The sequence below is a fragment of the Littorina saxatilis genome, linkage group LG2 (assembly GCF_037325665.1).
Source record: "Littorina saxatilis isolate snail1 linkage group LG2, US_GU_Lsax_2.0, whole genome shotgun sequence".
In the NCBI taxonomy this organism is placed as follows: domain Eukaryota; kingdom Metazoa; phylum Mollusca; class Gastropoda; order Littorinimorpha; family Littorinidae; genus Littorina; species Littorina saxatilis.
In genome coordinates, this window is record NC_090246.1 from 56,407,512 (window position 1) to 56,427,646 (window position 20,135).

The 20,135-nt window shown below is 40.6% G+C and overlaps 1 protein-coding gene and 2 long non-coding RNA genes across 6 annotated transcripts in view; all 3 read left to right on the forward strand.

Annotated features, from left to right (window-relative positions):
• The window catches only part of LOC138959325 (uncharacterized), a 282,799-nt gene that overhangs the window by 159,397 nt on the left and 103,267 nt on the right, over positions 1-20,135 (forward strand). The gene's annotated exons all lie outside the window — the stretch shown is intronic.
• Positions 1-20,135, forward strand: part of LOC138959312 (uncharacterized) — a 110,255-nt gene that overhangs the window by 35,275 nt on the left and 54,845 nt on the right. The gene's annotated exons all lie outside the window — the stretch shown is intronic.
• Positions 3,238-20,135, forward strand: part of LOC138959309 (histone acetyltransferase KAT6B-like) — a 41,611-nt gene continuing 24,713 nt past the window's right edge. For 2 of the 4 annotated variants that reach the window (XM_070330730.1, XM_070330732.1), the window contains exons 1-14: positions 3,238-3,600; positions 4,255-5,213; positions 8,371-8,476; positions 8,997-9,109; positions 11,031-11,112; positions 11,579-11,732; positions 12,616-13,721; positions 15,785-15,888; positions 16,175-16,296; positions 16,642-16,714; positions 17,532-17,762; positions 18,224-18,317; positions 18,666-18,812; positions 19,370-19,454. In XM_070330730.1, coding sequence (XP_070186831.1) covers positions 4,575-5,213; positions 8,371-8,476; positions 8,997-9,109; positions 11,031-11,112; positions 11,579-11,732; positions 12,616-13,721; positions 15,785-15,888; positions 16,175-16,296; positions 16,642-16,714; positions 17,532-17,762; positions 18,224-18,317; positions 18,666-18,812; positions 19,370-19,454 — 3,056 coding nt within the window. In that variant the 5' untranslated portion in view covers positions 3,238-3,600; positions 4,255-4,574. The remainder of the gene's footprint in view (positions 3,601-4,254; positions 5,214-8,370; positions 8,477-8,996; positions 9,110-11,030; positions 11,113-11,578; positions 11,733-12,615; positions 13,722-15,784; positions 15,889-16,174; positions 16,297-16,641; positions 16,715-17,531; positions 17,763-18,223; positions 18,318-18,665; positions 18,813-19,369; positions 19,455-20,135) is intronic. The other 2 variants (XM_070330733.1, XM_070330731.1) reach the window with 2 other exon arrangements.

Consider the following 20,135-nt stretch of genomic DNA (forward strand, 5'->3'; position numbering starts at 1 on the left):
ATTGCGTCCCAGTACCATTGCGTCCCAATACCATTGGGTCCCAGTACCATTGCGTCCCAGTACCATTACGTCCCAATACAATTACGTGCCATTGCGTCCCCGTACCATTAGGTCCCAATACTAGTGAATTTAATTTCTGAGATGTTACTGTAGCAGTGTAGCGACACGTTTTGTAATAAAAGTGCGTTTTGTAATAAATGTATTACAAATCGTGTTCGGATTACACAATTGTTATTACAAAACGCGTTCAAAACGATTTGTAATAAAAATTGTGTCGGTACATAGCAGTATTTCACAAATAAAAATAAAATAAAAAGATGTGTACGGGTTAGTCAAGATGAGGTGAAGTGGAAAAAAATATTAAAAAAAAAAAAAAAAAAAAAAATGTTTGTTCATGCAGGGACCTAATATAGGTCTATGGTTCATGGGAGAAAAAACAATCCTTCACGATATAATCAGAAACTGTAAAGGATATTGAATGTCAGTTTGTTTGTTTTGAGGCGCTCCTTCCTTTCCTTCCAGGATTTCTGAGGTAACCATGTTCTTTCTTTTAAAATGAACTGAAGCACGCTAACCTAAACTGAAGTGTAACATTAATATATGCTTTAGCGGTGCTCGACACAAAGAAAACAAGTCGCGTAAGGCGAAAATACAATATTTAGTCAAGTAGCTGTGGAACTCACAGAATGAAAGTGAACGCAATGTAATTTTTCAGCAAGACCGTATACTCGTAGCATCGTCAGTCCACCGCTCATGGCAAAGGCAGTGAAATTGACAAGAAGAGCGGGGTAGTAGTTGCGCTAAGAAGGATAGCACGCTTTTCTCTACCTCTCTTTGTTTTAACTTTCTGAGCGTGTTTTTAATCCAAACATATCATATCTATATGTTTTTGGAATCAGGAACCGACAAGGAATAAGATGAAAGTGTTTTTAAATTGATTTCGACAATTTAATTTTGATAATAATTTTTATATATTTAATTTTTAGAGCTTGTTTTTAATCCGAATATAACATATTTATATGTTTTTGGAATCAGCAAATGATGGAGAATAAGATAAACGTAAATTTGGATCGTTTTATAAATTTTTATTTTTTTTTACAATTTTCAGATTTTTAATGACCAAAGTCATTAATTAATTTTTAAGCCACCAAGCTGAAATGCAATACCGAAGTCCGGGCTTCGTCGAAGATTACTTGACCAAAATTTCAACCAATTTGGTTGAAAAATGAGGGCGTGACAATGCCGCCTCAACTTTCACGAAAAGCCGGATATGACGTCATCAAAGACATTTATCAAAAAAATGAAAAAAACGTTCGGGGATTTCATACCCAGGAACTCTCATGTCAAATTTCATAAAGATCGGTCCAGTAGTTTAGTCTGAATCGCTCTACACACACACACAGACAGACAGACACACACACACACACACACACACACACACACACACACACACACACACACACATACACCACGACCCTCGTCTCGATTCCCCCCTCTACGTTAAAATATTTAGTCAAAACTTGACTAAATATAAAAACCGAAACAGTACAGTACACCGCTTTGTATTCCACTGTATGTAATCGAGCATGACATGACTGTATGCTTATTTACTGAGTAGACGATGTTTAAACCCGTTTCTGAGAAAAGCTAGACTGACTGTCCAGTCATCGAACCTTCAGCAAATAGACGCCGAGACACTGATAGCGAAACCCATACACGCACAAATGTAGACACAGACACCTACATACATACGTACATAACACACACACACACACTAACACACACACACACACACACACACACACACACACACACAAACACACACACACACGCGCACGCAAGAATATACATACGTGCACAATCAGTGACATAGACTAGTTCTACATGGGACGATGTTTCAATAACAAATCATTTCATTTTTCTTCCTGTTTAATGACTGAACAAACACAACCGTATCTTTAAAAATCAACAACTGCATATTCTGGTATAATCCTGGTTCGTATGTACATGTTTAACATTTAACATATTACTCTGCAACCCTCCTGCGATCAAAATTCCTTTTGGATTCATAAATCGAAGACACTTGAATTAAATATTATTGGGCGAGAAACTGTTATGTTACTTTACATAAACAGGTACTGTAAGTAACACACGCCTAAAAAAAAAGGAACATTATAAAGGCCTTCAACAAGCTGTTCTTTTTTTCTTCTCCACGATCATCATCATTATCATCATCTCCACAATCATCATCATTATCATCATCTCGTCGTCGTCATCATCATCAACATCAACATCAACAACAACAACCAACAACAACAACAACAACATTTTTTTTTTTTTTTACAAAACACAATAGAAAAGAGAAAAAAATAAATGTGTCAAGTAAGTGCATATACAGGCTAATCGCTTCAACATTATTGCTACGTAAATGTATGCAATCTTGAAGCTTGAAATTACTCGGATAACATAAGGTAAGATACTCCGCACTTATAAAATCCACTGTTCATTTTCATCCTTTCGCTGACCTACTCTGTCGTACAATATCCATGCCACACACACACACACACACAGACACACACACGCACACACACACACACACACACACACTGCCCAATTGTGTTGGGACGTAATGGTACGGGGACGTAATGGGATTCCTTTATGGGACGTATCGAGATGCAATTTTCTTGGGACCTATCGACACGCAATTTTGTTGGGACGCAATGGTACGGGACGCAATGGCACTGGGACCCAATGGTATTGGGACCCAATGGGATTGCTTAATGGGACGCAATGAGACGGCATTTTTTTGGGACGCAATGGTACTGGGACACAATGGTACTGGGACGTATTGGCATGACCCCTTAAAAGAACACTATAGCCCAGTATAGGCCTACGTACACATCATAAGTTCAAGATAACATGTTTTATTTCAGTGATCAAGTTACTTCAACATTGTATTGGGCGGCTGTGACAGATGATCCATGTGTGCCGAAAAAAACCTGCCGAAGCCTGCGTCTATCTGGTGCTATTTCCAGCGGTCTACTCCCTGCGGTATTCTTTGCTTTTCAAAGGTAAAATGCAGGTACACAGTTAAACATGCCACTTGTTCTCTTCTTCTGAAGTACACCCGAAGCCGTCACCCAGTCAAAACGGATCGCTTATCATCATCAGCCAATCAAAGCACGGTTCTCTTTTCGGATCGGACAAATTGTTTCATCGCGAGCAAAGGTGGGGAGAAAGTGGGACAAGGCTGAATCCGTTTTGTTTTGATGTGAGTGCTTCTCATCAGGGTATTACGTCAAACTCACTTCAAAGGAATTACTTGTGTGTTCCATGTAAATCTGCAGCATGAGTTACGACAGATTGCAAGGGAAAGTGTAAAATGTGCAATCGTTTAGTGTGTGTTTAGTGCCCGTATGTAAATTCTCCCAACCAATCGGAACTACGTCTGTGTTGTGGTTGGCGGCCATATTTGCCAAAGACGAATTCATCTTGTTTTGCTAATCAAGAAATGCTGCGTTCCGTCAAATTTCTTGGATGAATAACGATGCGTGTTAGCTTCAGGCTTTTGGATTTAACTCAGTAAATATATGCGATCAAGTAAGTATCACTTTTTGTCCATATTTTTGAGGCAGTAAGCCGTATTTTACATTTTATTTTTTCCAATCTGCTAAGCAATATGCCTCTGTCGCTGGATTGTAAACAAGGTTAGATTATACGTGAATATTTTGTCTGTTATTCGTGTATGAATGCGTATGGGAAATATTTGTTTTGCTTGATGATAGTTCCGACCTATCCGATTCATATGAGTTGTTTGATGTGATTTTATTAATTGTATCATGCCAGAAAAAAAATAGAATGTCTGAGAAAAAAGGACCTACAAGATTCCGCCATTTTGTTTGGCTTACCACGTTCCTCACGAGAAAGAAGATGTGTGCCTTGTCGCCATTTTATGAGACAGATTTCATTCGGTAAATGTTGGTATGAATTGTTAATGTCGATTTGAGTATGTGCATTGTTCTTTCCTCTCAAAGGAATGGTGTTAGAGCACCTTCGCTTGAAATGCAAACCGATGCCCGGCCACCTTTGTTTTCCGTCTTTGTTGCATCGTAGCTTCTAAAGGAGTAAAGGATGAAAAGCTGGAGTTACGATCGCGATTGTGGTTGTATAATATCACCGTAAATAATGCATTTGTGTCCATTATGTATGGATGGTTTCTTCTAAAACACAGTATTTAATTTGATTTTTGTGCAGGTAACTTTGGAGGATTGGTTAAAAGGGGACATGGTGCTTGAATCATGCCGACCAAAAGCGAAGTCAGCACGGAAGAAGAGGATCCTGATGCATCCGATGTGAACTGCGAAGAACAGTGCTTTGGATATTTTTGTGATAGCTAAAGAAGCTTTGCTACACTGCTGGAATACAACATGTGGACCTGAGAATAATGTGATACTTCTGACAGATTTGCAGGAGCCTGGTAGTGGTAACTGGTACTGGTAGTTTCATCACAGCAGTACTTTAGTTGTGATTTGATGTAATTTTGTGGTGGCACACTTGTTACTAACAGAAGCAAAATGGTGAAAGAAGGAGAGACTGGTGACTCTGGGACTGACAGTGCCAAACATGCAAAGTGGATTTTGGAAGCAATTGCCAAAATCAAATACCAAAAGCAGCGTCCCAATGAAGAACGCATTTGCAATATCCTTCAGGCAAATCACAAGGTGTCTCATGAGGATGCTTCAAAATATCTTGACGTGGCTGTCAAGGATGGCAGTATTCTACAGGTGCACAACAAGGGGTTGGTATCATATAGGGACCCTAGCACAGTCTCTCAACTTCAGACTCGCTCCTTGGATGTTCATCCGCAGACTGACCTTGGCAAGATCATACTGCGGTCCATCAAGGAACTTGGAGAGTCCAAAGGAACTTCACTGCGCAGCCTGGAAAATTATATCAAAAGTAGTTACAGTGTACAGCTGAAGGAAGGAGCTAATTTGTCAAACTTGTTGAAGCTACAGACAAAGAAAGCAGTCACAAATGGTTTGCTGCGACAAGAAGGTGCAAACTTCAAGCTTGCCTCTTCAAAATCTGCAAAGAAGCCAGACCTCCTTCGCACCATAAGCAAAACCAGGTTGACTGTGTCAGTACCAGATATTGGCAAAGACCTCAACATTGGACCCAATGAAGTCATCTTACCATTCGAGAGGAACAAGGTGATTATTTATCTAACTTTCATATTATTTCCATTTGCTTTTTGTTTTCTCAAATTTTTGTTTGGCTTGGATCTGGCAAAGATTGGGGTGATATGTTCATGGAATAAAATTATAAATGTATGTGGTCAGTAGACAGACGGAAAAGTATTTTTTGCTGATCAGTTTATGCTATTTATCTGGAATGGGAGGCTCTGGGTAATTTTACCATAGTTTATGATGAATTAAAAATAGTTTGTGTGACTGAAATTGCAATTTCTGAGCAGCAGTTACATCTAGACTGAATGTGCACTTAATTTCCTTATTTGCAAGGGGGAAAAACTAACAATTAGGCTACACAAAATCAGACCGTAAAACTACAGTTCATGTATCCTTGTGTGATTCTGTTCATAGGTTTTTTGATGCTCTGAAGTTTGCAACTGTGCCCTGACTGTCCTGTGTCTATTCTAATGCTTGCTCATGTCTGTATGCTGAGCAACTTTTATTTTATAACAATTAACATTTTTAAATTCTGGTGAGAAATCCTGCTCCTTTTTTTTTTATACACAGAATTTCAAATCTTTGTATCAGATTATCTCGTCAAAAAATCAACAACAGAGTGGAGCATAAAAAATTCACACCTCACATGAGTTCGGGCCAAAAGGCCACATGTGCCTGTGTATAAAAAATTAAAAATTTTTTAATCCACACAAAAAAAGTAAACCATAATTTTGGGCAGCTTGTGATCAAAAGCAAACATTTAATTTGTGGGGTTTCTTAAGAACTTAGTACAATAACTAGTAGTAGTAGGTTTCTAGTGAGTGAGCTTTGTTTGTAGTTTCGTGACATAATTTTTAGGGCGCTTAGTCTACTACAAGATGCGGGTTAGTGAGCCAGGATAAAGAGAATTGGATTTTTGTTTAAACCATCCCACGAGCACCCTGTTTGCACAGTGAATTGAAGACTCTTGGTCTTACTCTCAGCCGTTGAGCATTTTGCTCTCACTACATCAGTACATGTTCTTGGTGGGATTGGAAGCAAGTGTTCGCCCATGCAAAGAGTGAACAGCAGCATAACATAACTTTCTTGTAAAAAGTTGTACGCTCATGTTGTGTGCACAGGCATGCAGTGCAGCAATGATTTCTTTTCTGCATTTAGCTTGTGATTAAATATTCAAGAGTAACACCTGCAGAGTAAGCGTTCATCAGCTGACATCTATTCACCTTCGTGTCTGTTTAACACTTGCTACTCAGGGGCAGACTGCAGTCTTTAGACTGGCATTGATCATAGGGGGACCATTCAGTCTGAATAGCAGGGTTCCGATCAATAAGGCAGTAATGGTGTCTGAGCAGCGGTCCTATTGGGACAAGTGGCAGCAGGAAGTGCTGCTTAACAAGCTTCTACACATCAGCTTCCACATTTCTTATAGTAGGCAGGGGTCGACACTAACTTATTTGGCCTGGGGCCACACTGGCCCCAGAGATGGAAATTGCTGGGGCGGAAAACAAAAATCTGGGGCCCACTCTTATTCATGCTAAGTATATATATATATATATCAGAATCCACACTTTTTCCAAGTAGTTCTCCGCCATAAGATCTGCACGGGCGGGCAATGCATTGTCTGTTTTTCTTCGTCGTACTGAAGCCAGGGAAAATCTTTCAACCATTTGACATTGAAATTACGACAGCGCTTCGCGCTTTTGGCTGCATCGGTCTCCTTTTTTCGTTTTTCACCACCCTGTTCTTCATCTTCATTTCCTTGTCTTTTTACACTAGGGATGTGTCGCCACATTTTGCGTTTGGCATTTGAAGGCGATACTTATCTCTCACGCTCAAGAGCGCAATCTGGGAGTTACTTCCCTTGCGGCATTGTCCTTCGACGATTTCAATGTTTTTTTCTTCTTGACTGCGGCATTGATCGTAACGCAAATTTCAGTGACGACTTTGACTGGCGATTTTTAGTGATTGCCTCTGGCATTAGAATTTTCGGTTTGTCATTGTTGAAATTTGTCCTGGGGCGGAGTGGGCCCCAAGCTTCGGCAATGTTTGGGGCGGAACACAAAACTCTGGGGCGTTCCGCCCCCCGCCCCCGCTAGTGTCGAACCCTGGTAGGATTGTGTTCTGTTACTGTTTTCTGTCCTTACTGCCTTTCGTCAAAGATAAAGGAGCCACTCTTGATAAGTACTGCATGTACGTGTGAATGTGTTCAAGTCTTATAGTTATACGTGGGTAGTTTAGAATTACAATTGCCGAATTTAAGGTTTAACATTGCCTGAATATGAAGTATTTATATAACTGTCTAAGCTGACCATTAGGTACACCTTGTCAAGTGTTTCTTGTATAGAATATAGTCAATTTTTGTGAAGATTTTAGTCAAGCAGTATGTAAGAAATGTTAAGTCCTTTGTACTGGAAACTTGCATTCTCCCAGTAAGGTAATATATTGTACTACGTTGCAAGCCCCTGGAGCAAATTTTTGATTAGTGCTTTTGTGAACAAGAAACAATTGACAAGTGGCTCTATCCCATCTTCCCCCTTTCCCCGTCGCGATATAACCTTCGTGGTTGAAAACAACGTTTAAACACCAAATAAATAAAGAAAGAAAGAACCATTAGGTACAAACTTTTGGAGGGCAGTCCAGTCACGTTTCCCAAGCATAGTTTGTATTGTAATTTGTTTTGAAACGAAATAGTTTTATGTCAATCTCAACCTAACCCTAGTAGTTTTTATGTGGCTGTTTTGTATGACTAAAAGACAAGTAACAACAATGTATGATGGTGATGACTTATTGTGAACACAAGTCCCAACATGATGCTTTACATGGTGACCATTACCCTAATTTTAAATTTAAGTTATTGCATGAGCTTTCAGCCATACAATAAAAATGACAGTAGGGCATGCGTTTCTGCCATATTTCTGCTTCTCTTCCGACAATATCTTTAAATAGATACAGATAAAGGTAAGGGATCACAAAACCATGGATCTCCTAATCTGGTCCAGTTCTGTTTGCCCTGCAGACAAGTAATAATATTATGTTTAAATTGTGTTAAGAATGAGGTGCAAGTTTAAATAAGTTGTGTTTTCTTGAAGTTTATTTGGAGTTTTAACTTTTTAAAATGTTTACTTTTTTTGTGGAACTAGTATTATACTTAAATTTCAATGGTTGACATTTTCTGTTTCAGGCCACAAAGCCTCCAATACCCATCTGCAGTTATTGCCTGGAAGAGGAGAAGGTGCACAACGGTCAACCAGAAATGTTGATTTCTTGTGCAGACTGCGGGAGTAGTGGTAAGTGATGGCTTGTTTGCTCAGATGTAAGACTAAGACTAAGAGTAAGAGTCGTCATATGCCCAGTCAGCCGTCTAATCTATATCACTATCAGTATTACATTGGCTTGATGGTTCCAATCGTTTTGTGGAATGTAACTTACCTCTGGTGATGCACAGAGGTGGTTGAAACTTGAAATAATTTGGCTCAAGATCCACCATGTAGCATTCTAATGAAACAGGATGATGGTCTGTCCATCTTGGAGAAGTCTTGGATAAGGCTAAAGTGATCTATGTAAATATACACACCACTTTCTAGTAATTAGTATACATCTTCTGGAGATGGCAGAGGCATTGTGATGTTTCCTAAAAGTTGTCCTTTGGCAATATTTACAAGATTAATTTGTTTAGGCACAAGCAGTGTAAAGTATGGCTGATTTTGGAGAGTTGCTTGTTACTCTTCATTGTTGGGGGTTTTTTTTCCGTTTTTTCTTGAAACAGTGTTGAATTTGTCATCTGAAATTGGCCAAAAATTGTTACAGGCCACCCAAGCTGTCTCAAGTTCAAGCCTGAGATGACAGAGAGGGTGCGCAACACGCGGTGGCAGTGCATAGAGTGCAAGAAATGTGCTTACTGTGGCAAATCAGGAACCGAGGTAAACAGAGGCTAATGTGTGGTGCTGTTAGTGTTGGCACTATTTTTCTCTTTTCTTCAGTAATAGTATTTTTGGGCGTGTTTCTTGTTTTTGGTGAAATGTTACTATGGTTTCTTGTTGTAAGACAAAGAGGGGGGGGGGGGGGGGGGGGGGGGATTGGTTATCGTTATTATGCACGCTTTTCCCAGGGTGACTAGCCCAAATTCCTGGAGGAATTTCCCCAAGGACAATAAGTATACCAAATATCTTTTTTACATTTAGTCAAGTTTTGACTAAATGTTTTAACATAGCAGGGATGTTGCTACAAATTCATACCTATAGGACAAATGTCCTGAGTTCTTCAGCATCAATAGGACATTTGACCGCTTTCAGAAAGTTTAATAGGACATTATGAATTTGCGCCAAACAGCTTATAAGTATAACACATTCCATGGAATTGTTCCAAAGTCATGCACACACCCACGCGCGCGCGCGCTGTAGAACACACACATAATATAGTAAATACATCAACACAGTGTGCGTATAATGTTGTATTTGTTTAGTTTCAAAGAAACCAACAAAAACAAAAAAACATGAACAACTTCAGAGCTCTTACTTTGATTACAAACTGCATGATTTGGATAAAAGTTGAAAAACAAAATGATCGGTTTGATCTAATGAAATACTGAGAAGATGAAAACAAATGATCATTAATAATGGGTTGCATTTTCATGACTAGAAGATATTCGTGACTAGAAGTCGACAGAATATATGAAAAAAAGAACAGGTAACTGCATCATTGGAGCTGTTGATTAAGTGCTTCGTCTCGTATCGAAAACAAAAGCAGACGACAAATTTAGTCAGTTGGAGTTGTCTCCCGTACTCCTGTAGCATGCACTGATCTATTCTAAAAATAATCCACTATTTTTAGATCAGTGCGCTGCACCGAGACGGTTATAAATACCGCAAACGGTTCGGGAATTCCCGACAAAAGAAAAGATCCGCACGCGGCACTGGCAACTTCAGTGTCAGCTGAACACGAGAGCGTTCGGTCTTTTAGAAGATTTGTATCTTGAAATGAAAAGTAACGAATATCGCGCTGTCCGAAGGAATGGAGTACATATCGGACAATGACCACGTTCAGGCTAAAACGATAGGACATCTGACCGACATGCGGCAATGTGAATCGGATATTTGGGGATTTTCATCAATAAATGTCCGATGTCCGACGCCCAACGATATCCCTGACATAGAGGGAGAATCGAGACGAGGGTTGTGGTATGTGTGTGTGGAGCGATTCAGAGAAAACTACTGGCCGGATCTTAATGAAACTTTACATGAGAGTTCCTGAGAATGATGTTCTTAGATATTTTATTTTTTTTTCGATAAATGTACTTGACGACGTCATATCCGGCTTTTTGTGAAAGTTGAAGCGGCACTGTCACACCCTCATTTTTTGATCAAATTAATTGACATTTTGATCAAGCCATCTCTGACGAGGCCCGGACAATATGGGCTTGCATTTCAACTTCAAAGCTTAAAAATAAAATAATGAGTTCATTAAAAATCGCTAAATTCTAATTAAAATTTAAGTAATCGATCCAAAAATGATTTCATCTTATTCTGTATTGTTTCCTGATTCCAAAAACATATAGATATGTTATGATTCGATAAAAAAAAAAAAAGCTCACAAAGTACAAAAGAATTAAGAAAAGTGCGCTTTCCTGCTAAGCGCAAACACCACTGTGCTATACTGGCTTGTCAATTTCACTACATTTTCCACATGAAAAGTGTCAAGGGTTTCCTTTGCGCAGAGTTTGACAAAGCTGTATTGCCTTCATGAAAAAATGCAGTGTTTTTCAGAATTGAGCTAAGTTAATAGAAATGCTCAAAGAATTGTTGATGACAAGAATCCTAATTCTATCTTTTCCTTTTGTTCCAGTCTAACATGTTGTTCTGTGATGACTGTGATCGGGCCTACCATTTCAAATGCTGTGATCCAGTGATTGTCAGACCTCCAAAAGGTAGGAGCGTGCATCCATTTGTGTGTAAACAAACCATAAAACCTTTCTTTCTTGTAGAGCATCTTCTAGCGCTAAGCTGATCTATATTTCACAACTTCAAAGTGTGAACTCTTGCTATAACTTATAAGAAGACTAACATTTCTTGCTTTTTAAAGATTTTTCAGTTTAAGAATGCATGCATGTTTTTCTTAGCTTCTTTTTTTGCTGGTTGAACTGGCAACTGTATCTCCTATTTTAAGATTGGTACATTGACTTATAAGTGAACTGTGTGTTTGTCCCTGGCAAAGTGAGCCATAAAGCATTTTAGTTGAGTGCATTATGTTTGTATACCGGTATCCATACATAAACTGGGACTGCTCTGGCTCACTTACATTTTCCAGTATGTTTCACTCCGCTTTAAAATGTATTTATTGATTGTTTTCAGTTCACATTCATATTTTTCTTGGTGTTCTGATCCTCTATACAGATCTGTTTTGTACAGGTCGTTGGGCGTGCAATGTCTGTGATCCGGCTAGCAGTGGGGATAGGGGGCGGCGCTTCTTGCAAAGTGCACAAAACTACACAAGGAGGTTAAAGAAGCAGAAGATCAACGCATCCAAACAGAAGTTGAAGAATGCAAAGTGAGTCAGAAATCTCTGTCCCCATTTTCCTCTCCATTTTCCTCTCCTTCCATGTGTTCTTGGTCAGCTTGGGGGCCCGGTAGCTCAGTTGGTAGAGCACTGGACTTGTGATCGGAAGGTCGCAGGTTCGAATTCGGGCCGGGACGGACACGGGTCAACTTTATGTGCAGACCCAGAGACGGAAGCCATGTCCCACCCCCGTGTCATCACAATGGCACGTAAAAGACCTTGGTCATTCTGCCATAAGTGCAGGTGGTTGAATACACCTAAACACGCAGACACCTGGGTAGCGCGACTCCGTTGCTGCTAGCTTTCCACTGGGAGGAAGCGACCCGAATTGTCCAGCGATGGGACAATAAAGTAATGAAAATGAAAAAAAAGAAAAATGAAATGATGAAAATAATTTCTTGTTTGCTATGTTGCCTTACATTTTGAAGAAGATCGAACTGCAGTGCAGAAACATTTTAAGCTGTTAAACGCTTCCTGGGTTCAACAAGATTTGTTTCTGTTGAGAGTGTTACTGTTATATTATAAGGTTGTGTGTTGACACTATAGAGACTTTGGCGATCGTAAGCTAGATGCTGGAGTTGTCTAAAGCGCAGCCTGTTCCCTCAGTCTACCCAAACCCCTGTCTAAGGACAGAAGTAAAATAAAAAAGTTAATTTGTAAGGGAGGAGTTGGTGTTAAAATTGCTTGTAAGCCGCTGTGTTGTATGATGGTCCCATGGAATCGATGCAGCAGATTAACCCCCAGTTTTCTGAAACGGTCAAATTCTGTTTATGGGATAGGCATAATGGGTCACAGCTGCACATTGAAATGCTTTGTTGTTGGCATGATTTGTGTGATGTTTGTGTGAGATTGGAATGGTGTTGTGGTGTTCTAGGCAGTACCAAGCCAACAAGCACAAGGCGCGGAAGGATGGCCCCCGGAAAGTCAGCCACAAGAAGAGGGAGGTGGATCTGGACGAAACGGGGGAAGAGGAGCAAGAACCCCTGACAAGTGAGTTGGGTGAAGAGGAATCCAGCCACTTTGACTCTCTCTTGAACTTGAACAAACCCAAGGGCTTAGTAGATGGGCTTTCTCAGTTCTTCACGCCTTCCAACAAGCGAAAATCTCGCGTTTCTCTTAGTTCTGCAGACATTGATGCTATGGTGCAAGCACAGAGCAAATCATCGTTGCCAAAGTCCTTAGCTAACTCTAGTTCTAAGGTTGGCTCCGCAGCAGGCCAGTGTAGTTCTTCAGTCTCGTCTACCAGTAAAGTTACTTCCGTGTCCAAGCCAGTAAGTAAGAAAAAGTCTCCAATCAAGTCCATGACCCGGCAAAAAGTGTTAAATAGACCAGTTAGGAGCAACGACTCAAAGGCACGTCCTTTGAGTGGTGCTCAGTCCAAAGCTGCAACTAAGTCAGACAAACTCGGCGTTAGTAACAGTGGTCCTAGTCAATCACAGCAAGCTGCGTCCCGTCTTGTGAAGCGAAGCAAAATGCACGCCCACCGTGGTCGTAAAAAGAGTGAGGGCCCTCCTGGCAGCGGTCAGCTTAAAGGTCTATTTGACGGTCTTTCTCACCTGTTCGCCGCAGAAGGCGAGCGCAAACGGACGTTCCCCATCTACAATCCCTTGATCTTGAAGCGCAGGCGAACGCAGCAAAACGACGACAGTGATGGTGTTAGTGGTAGCATTCCCAACGGTGTGTGTTCCCTGTCGGGTGTGAGAGAGCCCAGGACCAGCAGTGTGATGAGTGTGCTGCCTGGCAGAGGGCACGACAGTGACTGTGATGCGGATGGTGAGGACGAGGGGGAGGAAGAGGAAGTGCGGCTGTTCACGGGGGTCAAGGTTAAACCAGGGAAGGAGATTGAGGGTCGGGTCAGCACGGACAATTCCTCGTCAGACAGCGAGGAGGAGGGGACGAGTGCAAGCCAGGGAGGCAATGCTTCCGGCAGCCGACTGGGCCCAGGCCAAGCCAGCAGCCAGGGGACAGCACAAGACGAGGGTAAGATTCTTGTGTCTTTGGCATCATTTGGCTGTCTTGTGGTGGGCTTGCACTCTCTCTCTCCTTCCCCCTCCCCCCTTCAGTTGAGCATGCCAGTCACAGCTACATACCAATCACTCTTTGACACCTCCACTCCAGCGGACCAGTCTGCTGGACTTTCACCATCTTTGGCTCTCCCTGGAATAGATCAGACTTCACCTGTAGCTGTGTCCACTCTCTTCAGACAGCTAGTCCCTGTGCAGTTTCTCCATCATCTCTTGTCACCTTGTGTCAGACCTGGCTCTCCCTGAAATAAGTTAGCTAGCTCAACTTTTCTTCCCAATAGGCATCTGTAGTAGTTTTTATAATTCACCCTATCCTTCTGTCAGTCTTCTCTTCCTTGATCTTTGGTCAACCTAGCTCAGAGAAATATGATCGAGAAGTCTGTCCAGCAATATTGCTCTGTAAGTTGAGGCCTCAGTTCCTTCATTATCAGTTTTCCTCAATCCAGAGAAAAAATCTTTAACTGTTGGTGAATATCTCAGATCATTTGGGTTACAGAAGTTGGAAGATGAGATTATAATTGACATGGCTATCACCTCTTTGTCCATAACCGTGTCTTATACCCTCCTCTTCTGAATCAGTGAATGTCTAAACCTGTGTGACGAGTCTTTCCGGTTCCACACAAAAATTTCCCTTTCTTCACTTTGGTGTATGTATGAAAATAATACCTTTTTTTTTTCTATCCCTATCTCCCCCTTATTGATGAGACAACTTCAGCTTACTAGTGGGAAGTCTGAGGCTTAGAACTCTGTTACAAGGCAAATGAGAGTCTGGAATTGTCAAATAAAACTGAGAACAAACCTCTCCTGCGGCCTTCTGTTTTTATTTGTAAGGATCTTGTGGGTCACAGCTATATGACACTGGAGAGGAGATGAAGATTCACTCGATGGAGAAACCCCAAGAGAAGGAATAGGATCAGGCAGAAGAAGAAGACTCCTCACTGGAGAGAAGACTGCACGTGAACTGTCCTGCTCATTTCAGGGAGAGCTGAAGAAATAAAGACACACTTTAAGATTGTGTTGTAGATGCCTTTTCCGCTTGCTGCATTTACTTTGCTTCATGGCTGTTTAGTTGAAATCCAGTCGCACCTTTTTTTTTTTAGTCAATGTTGCTTTGATTTTACAAACTTGTAAAAGTAGTGGAGCCCTCGTGTACCTGTAATCATCCTATACTGGCCCTGTGTTCGTTCACGTTTCATCGAGTTGAGGTCATGGTTGGTTCCTTTGCATTTTCATTATCATTTATTTGTGTTTCTCTCTGGCTGGGTATTCTTAGACGTTTTGGTAATGGTTTTTAAAATTAAAAACATAAAGAGAAACACAAGAGGACATTTTTGTCCTTCAAGTTTTAACATGTCACAATTTGTTCATCATAAAAGCCAGTTACTGTTTGTGTAATCTTGCTTTGTTGGTGAGAAAAATGCTTCTGCATGTGTCTTTATTTTTGCTGTAATTGAACATAGAACATGTAAGATATTCACATGGATACCGGGGTAAGTTAGTCGAGTTCTTTTTTCAGTTCTGTACTCTTGTTATAATCTAGAAAATAAAAGACAGACAAGGCCATCAGTGTTTCTAGACCAAAGCGTTTTTGTATTGAATAGTTTCTTAGAGCGTAAATAGAAATACATTTAGAATCCAGCTAAACTTGCATTCTCCCAGTAAGGTCATATATTGTACTACGTTGCAAGCTCCTGGAGCAATTTTTTTATTAGTGCTTTTGTGAACAAGAAACAATTAACAAGTGGCTCTATCCTATCCCCCCCCCCCCCCCCCCCCCCTTTCCCCGTCGCGATATAACCTTGAACGGTTGAAAATGACGTTAAACACCAAATGAAGAAAGAAATTTAGAATCCAGCTGCTTCATTTTTAGTACAGGAAACATGTGGCTGTTAATTAAGGGGTTATGCCGGTGAGGTTTAGCAAATATATTCTTTCATGTGATCTTTGTAGACTCCAAAAATGTTGAGGTCTTTTTGACTGCTTGTGGTCTTATATTAGAGATGGTTGTGATGTTTTCAGATGACCCGTTGCGGCCTGGAGGTAAACTGCTGCCCAACGTGACAGAAGACGATTTTGACTTGTTCATGCTGGCCCGGGAAAAGGCTCAACAGGCAGTGGCTTCGGTAATTTTTCTGTGATTCTTAGCACATTAACGCTTGTGTTCGCTTTCTTCCTCACACAATATTCCTTATTTGATAGATATCAGAAACTTGTTTTTATTGTCGAATTATGCCATTCTGCCCATGTGGCAGGGTAAGAATGGGTGTGACACGCTAATCTGAAAGTAAAAGGCTCAGGAATTCAAAAGAAGAGGAACTAGTGAATGTTAAAGATTGAAATTTTCTTTTTATCACAAAAGTGCTGGGAATCATTCAGACGCATGCTGATGTTTTACAAATTGTTGTGCAGGGAAGTGACGGAAGCGATCTTCCTTCAGCGGAGTCTCAGGGTAGAAACCCACCGTGCATTGAGTTTGGCAAGTACGAGATCACCACTTGGTACTCATCCCCATACCCTCAGGAATATGCCAGGTAAGCAATTTATTCACAACTGATGTTCATACGTGTGATTGGGGGAGGGGTTATATAATCTAAGACTGCTTCTGTGAACTTAACAGGTTTTTGCCACTTTCTAGACAGGTGTAAATTATTTAAGAATGTAAAGAATGTAATAGACTCTTCAAGGGAGGAAGCAACTCGGATACCCGAGCAGTGGGATAATAACGTATGAAAGGAAATAAAAGAGGATGGGATTGGGACCTAAGAATTGAGGAAGTACAAGTATGATACTCGGAGTCATCATGTATTTGTTGGTGTGTCCTTTCATTGGCCCTAATGTAGGAGTACTATTCATTACTGTCTTTTGGTTGTCCCCAGGTTATCCAAGCTGTACATCTGCGAGTTCTGCCTAAGGTACATGAAAAGCAGAACAGGCCTTCAGCGTCACATGGTAAGTCTGTTTGAGATCATACTTCACATATGTTTTGGGTGATGTTAAACATGTAATTCTCATTGCACTTTATTGGCTTTGGAGATCAAAGTACTTTTTACTGATGCAGTCATTTAAACTTAATTATGCAGCTGGTTGAGAGTTTGTTAGCTGTCTGGCATCTGAGGATTAGATTTAGATTTCTTCCATGAACTTATAATGGCTTGAGAGATACAGACACCTTTGTATGACTGTGCTGCACACTACCTAGTAGGCATGAATGATGTTGGCGTGAAAAGACTAACTTACTTGAGAACATATATCCCTATCCTTCTTAAGGAGGCCTTCGTTTGGGTCAGCTGGTAGTTAAAGTTCAACCCCCCGCGGGTTAGGGGGAAGAATTTACCCGATGCTCCCCAGCATGTCGTAAGAGGCGACTAACGGATTCTGTTTCACCTTTTACCCTTGTTAAGTGTTTCTTGTATAGAATATAGTCAATTTTTGTAAAGATTTTAGTCAAGCAGTATGTAAGAAATGTTAAGTCCTTTGTACTGGAAACTTGCATTCTCCCAGTAAGGTAATACATTGTACTACGTTGCAAGCCCCATGAGCAAATTTTTGATTAGTGCTTTTGTGAACAAGAAACAATTGACAAGTGTCTTCCCCCTTTCCCCGTCGCGATATAACCCTTCGTGGTTGAAAACGACGTTAAACACCAAATAAACAAATAAACAAAGTTAAAGTTCAGCAGGCATGCTTATGAAATTTGCCTCCTGCAGAGTTTATGCTGTTCGCTGACTAAATTGACAACCCACAAAATACATTGATTGATTTGCAGGACAAATGCACGCTGCTTCACCCACCAGCCGATGAGATCTACCGCCAGGGGTCACTGTCAGTCTTTGAGGTGGATGGCAACGCCAGTAAGCTGTACTGCCAGAACCTGTGTCTGCTGGCAAAGCTCTTCCTGGACCACAAGACGCTTTACTATGATGTGGAGCCGTTCCTTTTCTACGTCCTCACTCTCAACGATGCCCTTGGCTGCCACATCATTGGATACTTCTCCAAGGTAGGTGCCAGATTGGAAGTTTCTGTTAGATATTTAAAAAGCTGGAGTTGTCATTTGTATTTCAGTAACTTGGTATTTAGTGTTTGATAAGCCTAAGCCTTTGTTTAAAGTCAAGTATTTTAGGAAAGAAGATCAAAAATACAACCCAAAAAAAGTTATGCTCTGTGGTGTGTTTTCATGTTGTAGTTTGAAGTACAATGGATAGCAAAGCATATTTCTTTGATCTGGGCTTGATTTTTGCCACAGGTAGTCAGCGCATGCTTTTGTGCATCTGGCTTTAAAAAGAATATGAATGGGTCTGGTGAAAGAAGATAATTTAGAGCTTGTTTGAAAGTATGAGCACTATGTTGCTTGCACTTGCAGTGGATGAACCGTAAGGACTGGTCTGTAATAAAAGGAATATTTTAAAGCTGTGTGTGATAACCGTGTTTACATGCGACGTGTCTCTTGTCCTGTTGCAGGAGAAAAATTGTCAGCAGAAGTACAATGTTTCATGCATCATGACCATGCCTCAGTATCAGCGCAAGGGATACGGTCGACTCCTCATTGACTTCAGTAAGTCCGTGGTTTTCTCTCTCCCTGTTTTCCATCCAATCATTTCTGAGGATAAACAATAAACCAATGAATACAAAATCAATGGCAATCATGTCAAAAGCACCAGAATGAACCATTGGATACAAAATCAATGTAGAGTTTCAGGTCAGTTATGCAATTAATCACATCGTCATTTGTAATGCTTGCAGTATGGTTGTTATTCTGTGCTTGAAACCCAGAATCCATGTATGCATAGGTGAGATGTTGACATTGTGCGAAGGAAGGAAAACTTAGTAAAAATAAGCAGGAATGCTGAGTTAGTTGTGCAACTCCAAAGAGAGAGAGATAAAGTGTTTTTTGTCTGCACAGGTTACTTGTTGTCACGCATCGAGGGTGTTGCTGGATCGCCAGAGAAACCACTGTCAGAGCTAGGGCGCGTCAGCTACATGGCCTACTGGAAAAGTGTTGTGCTGGAGTATCTTTCTGCCCACTCGTCAGAAGCCATTGGTATCAAAGGTAGCTCATTTTCATTTGTCATTTGCATCAAAGGTATCTAAACTTCACTTGATGGTACATGTATTTGTATAAGAAGTCACTGAATTTTGCTGAAATCGCTGCTTGCCATTCCTTTCCTTACAAATGCTTATTAGCTAATCATTATTCAGAATATAATGAGCATCTCTATCACCCGTTTTGCGTCCAGTTGCGATACACATCTGTCTCTGAATTTGTAATAGCTATTTAGATAAAATGTTTATGGAATGTTTTGGACAGTTGATCTAATCAGTTAATGTGAATTGTAATCAGGCGATTTATAGAGGGTGTTGTTTTGTTGATTATACATTAAAAGTATTAAATCCCCAAATCATCCTGGAATTTTTTAAGGTTTTGTTACCTGTACCTGTTCTGTTGTTTAGTATGTATACATACTACCTCTTTTTAGAAGTAAACTGCCACTTGCAATACCACCAAGTGGCTTTGAGTCAATCTGTCAGAATGCTTAGTCAAACCAGGCAAAGTGTTTAGAGTCATGCCAAGGAATTATTTGCATTGCAAATGTCTTGTCTGTGCAGCGATCAGCAGAAACTCGGGCATATGTACCCAGGATGTGGTGGACACGTTACATCAGCTTGGCATGATCAAGTACCAAAACGACAAGTAAGTTATAAGTCATTTCTTTTAGGTTAAAAAAAAATCACCCGGCTTTTATCCTTGGTTTCCTACATCTTTCACTGTTTGTCTTTGTTTTGGGGTTGGATACAATTTTGTTCATGGCTATTCTGTCACTTCCCAGGTACAACCACCTCTTTTTATCAATGTGTCCCTCGGTGTACCTTTGATTTTCCTTTCGGAAATAATGATTAAATTACATATCTTATCCCAATTCACACATAGCAATTTACTTCAGTTGAGTGCTAGAACGCTGAAACTACGCTCCACCCTGGTAGGGGGAAGTAAGCCTAAAAATAGAATGGCCTTGAACAGTCACATGACCATCTCTGACCAATGGTTACCTTCTACATGCATTGCGCATGCGTACTCTCGCCGCCATGTTCTTCATTCTACTCTTCAGCGATAGCATCTAAGGACGTGTTTGGATTACGCTCGGGCTATTTTGTTAGCCCTCTGCTTCTTTGGCAGACTACACCCTGGTTTCGTTTGTATCTTAGCTTTCTAGCTGAGATTGGGTGAGATTTTTCTTATTTCTTTCGTTGTATTTGCTTTTGTCTGCCACGAGTTAGTCTTTGTTTACTTTCATCTGCAAGACTAACGCCAGTATGGCGGACAGTGGGAAGAAGAAACCCAGCTCTAGACAGGTAGCCAATACAGAGTCTCCGT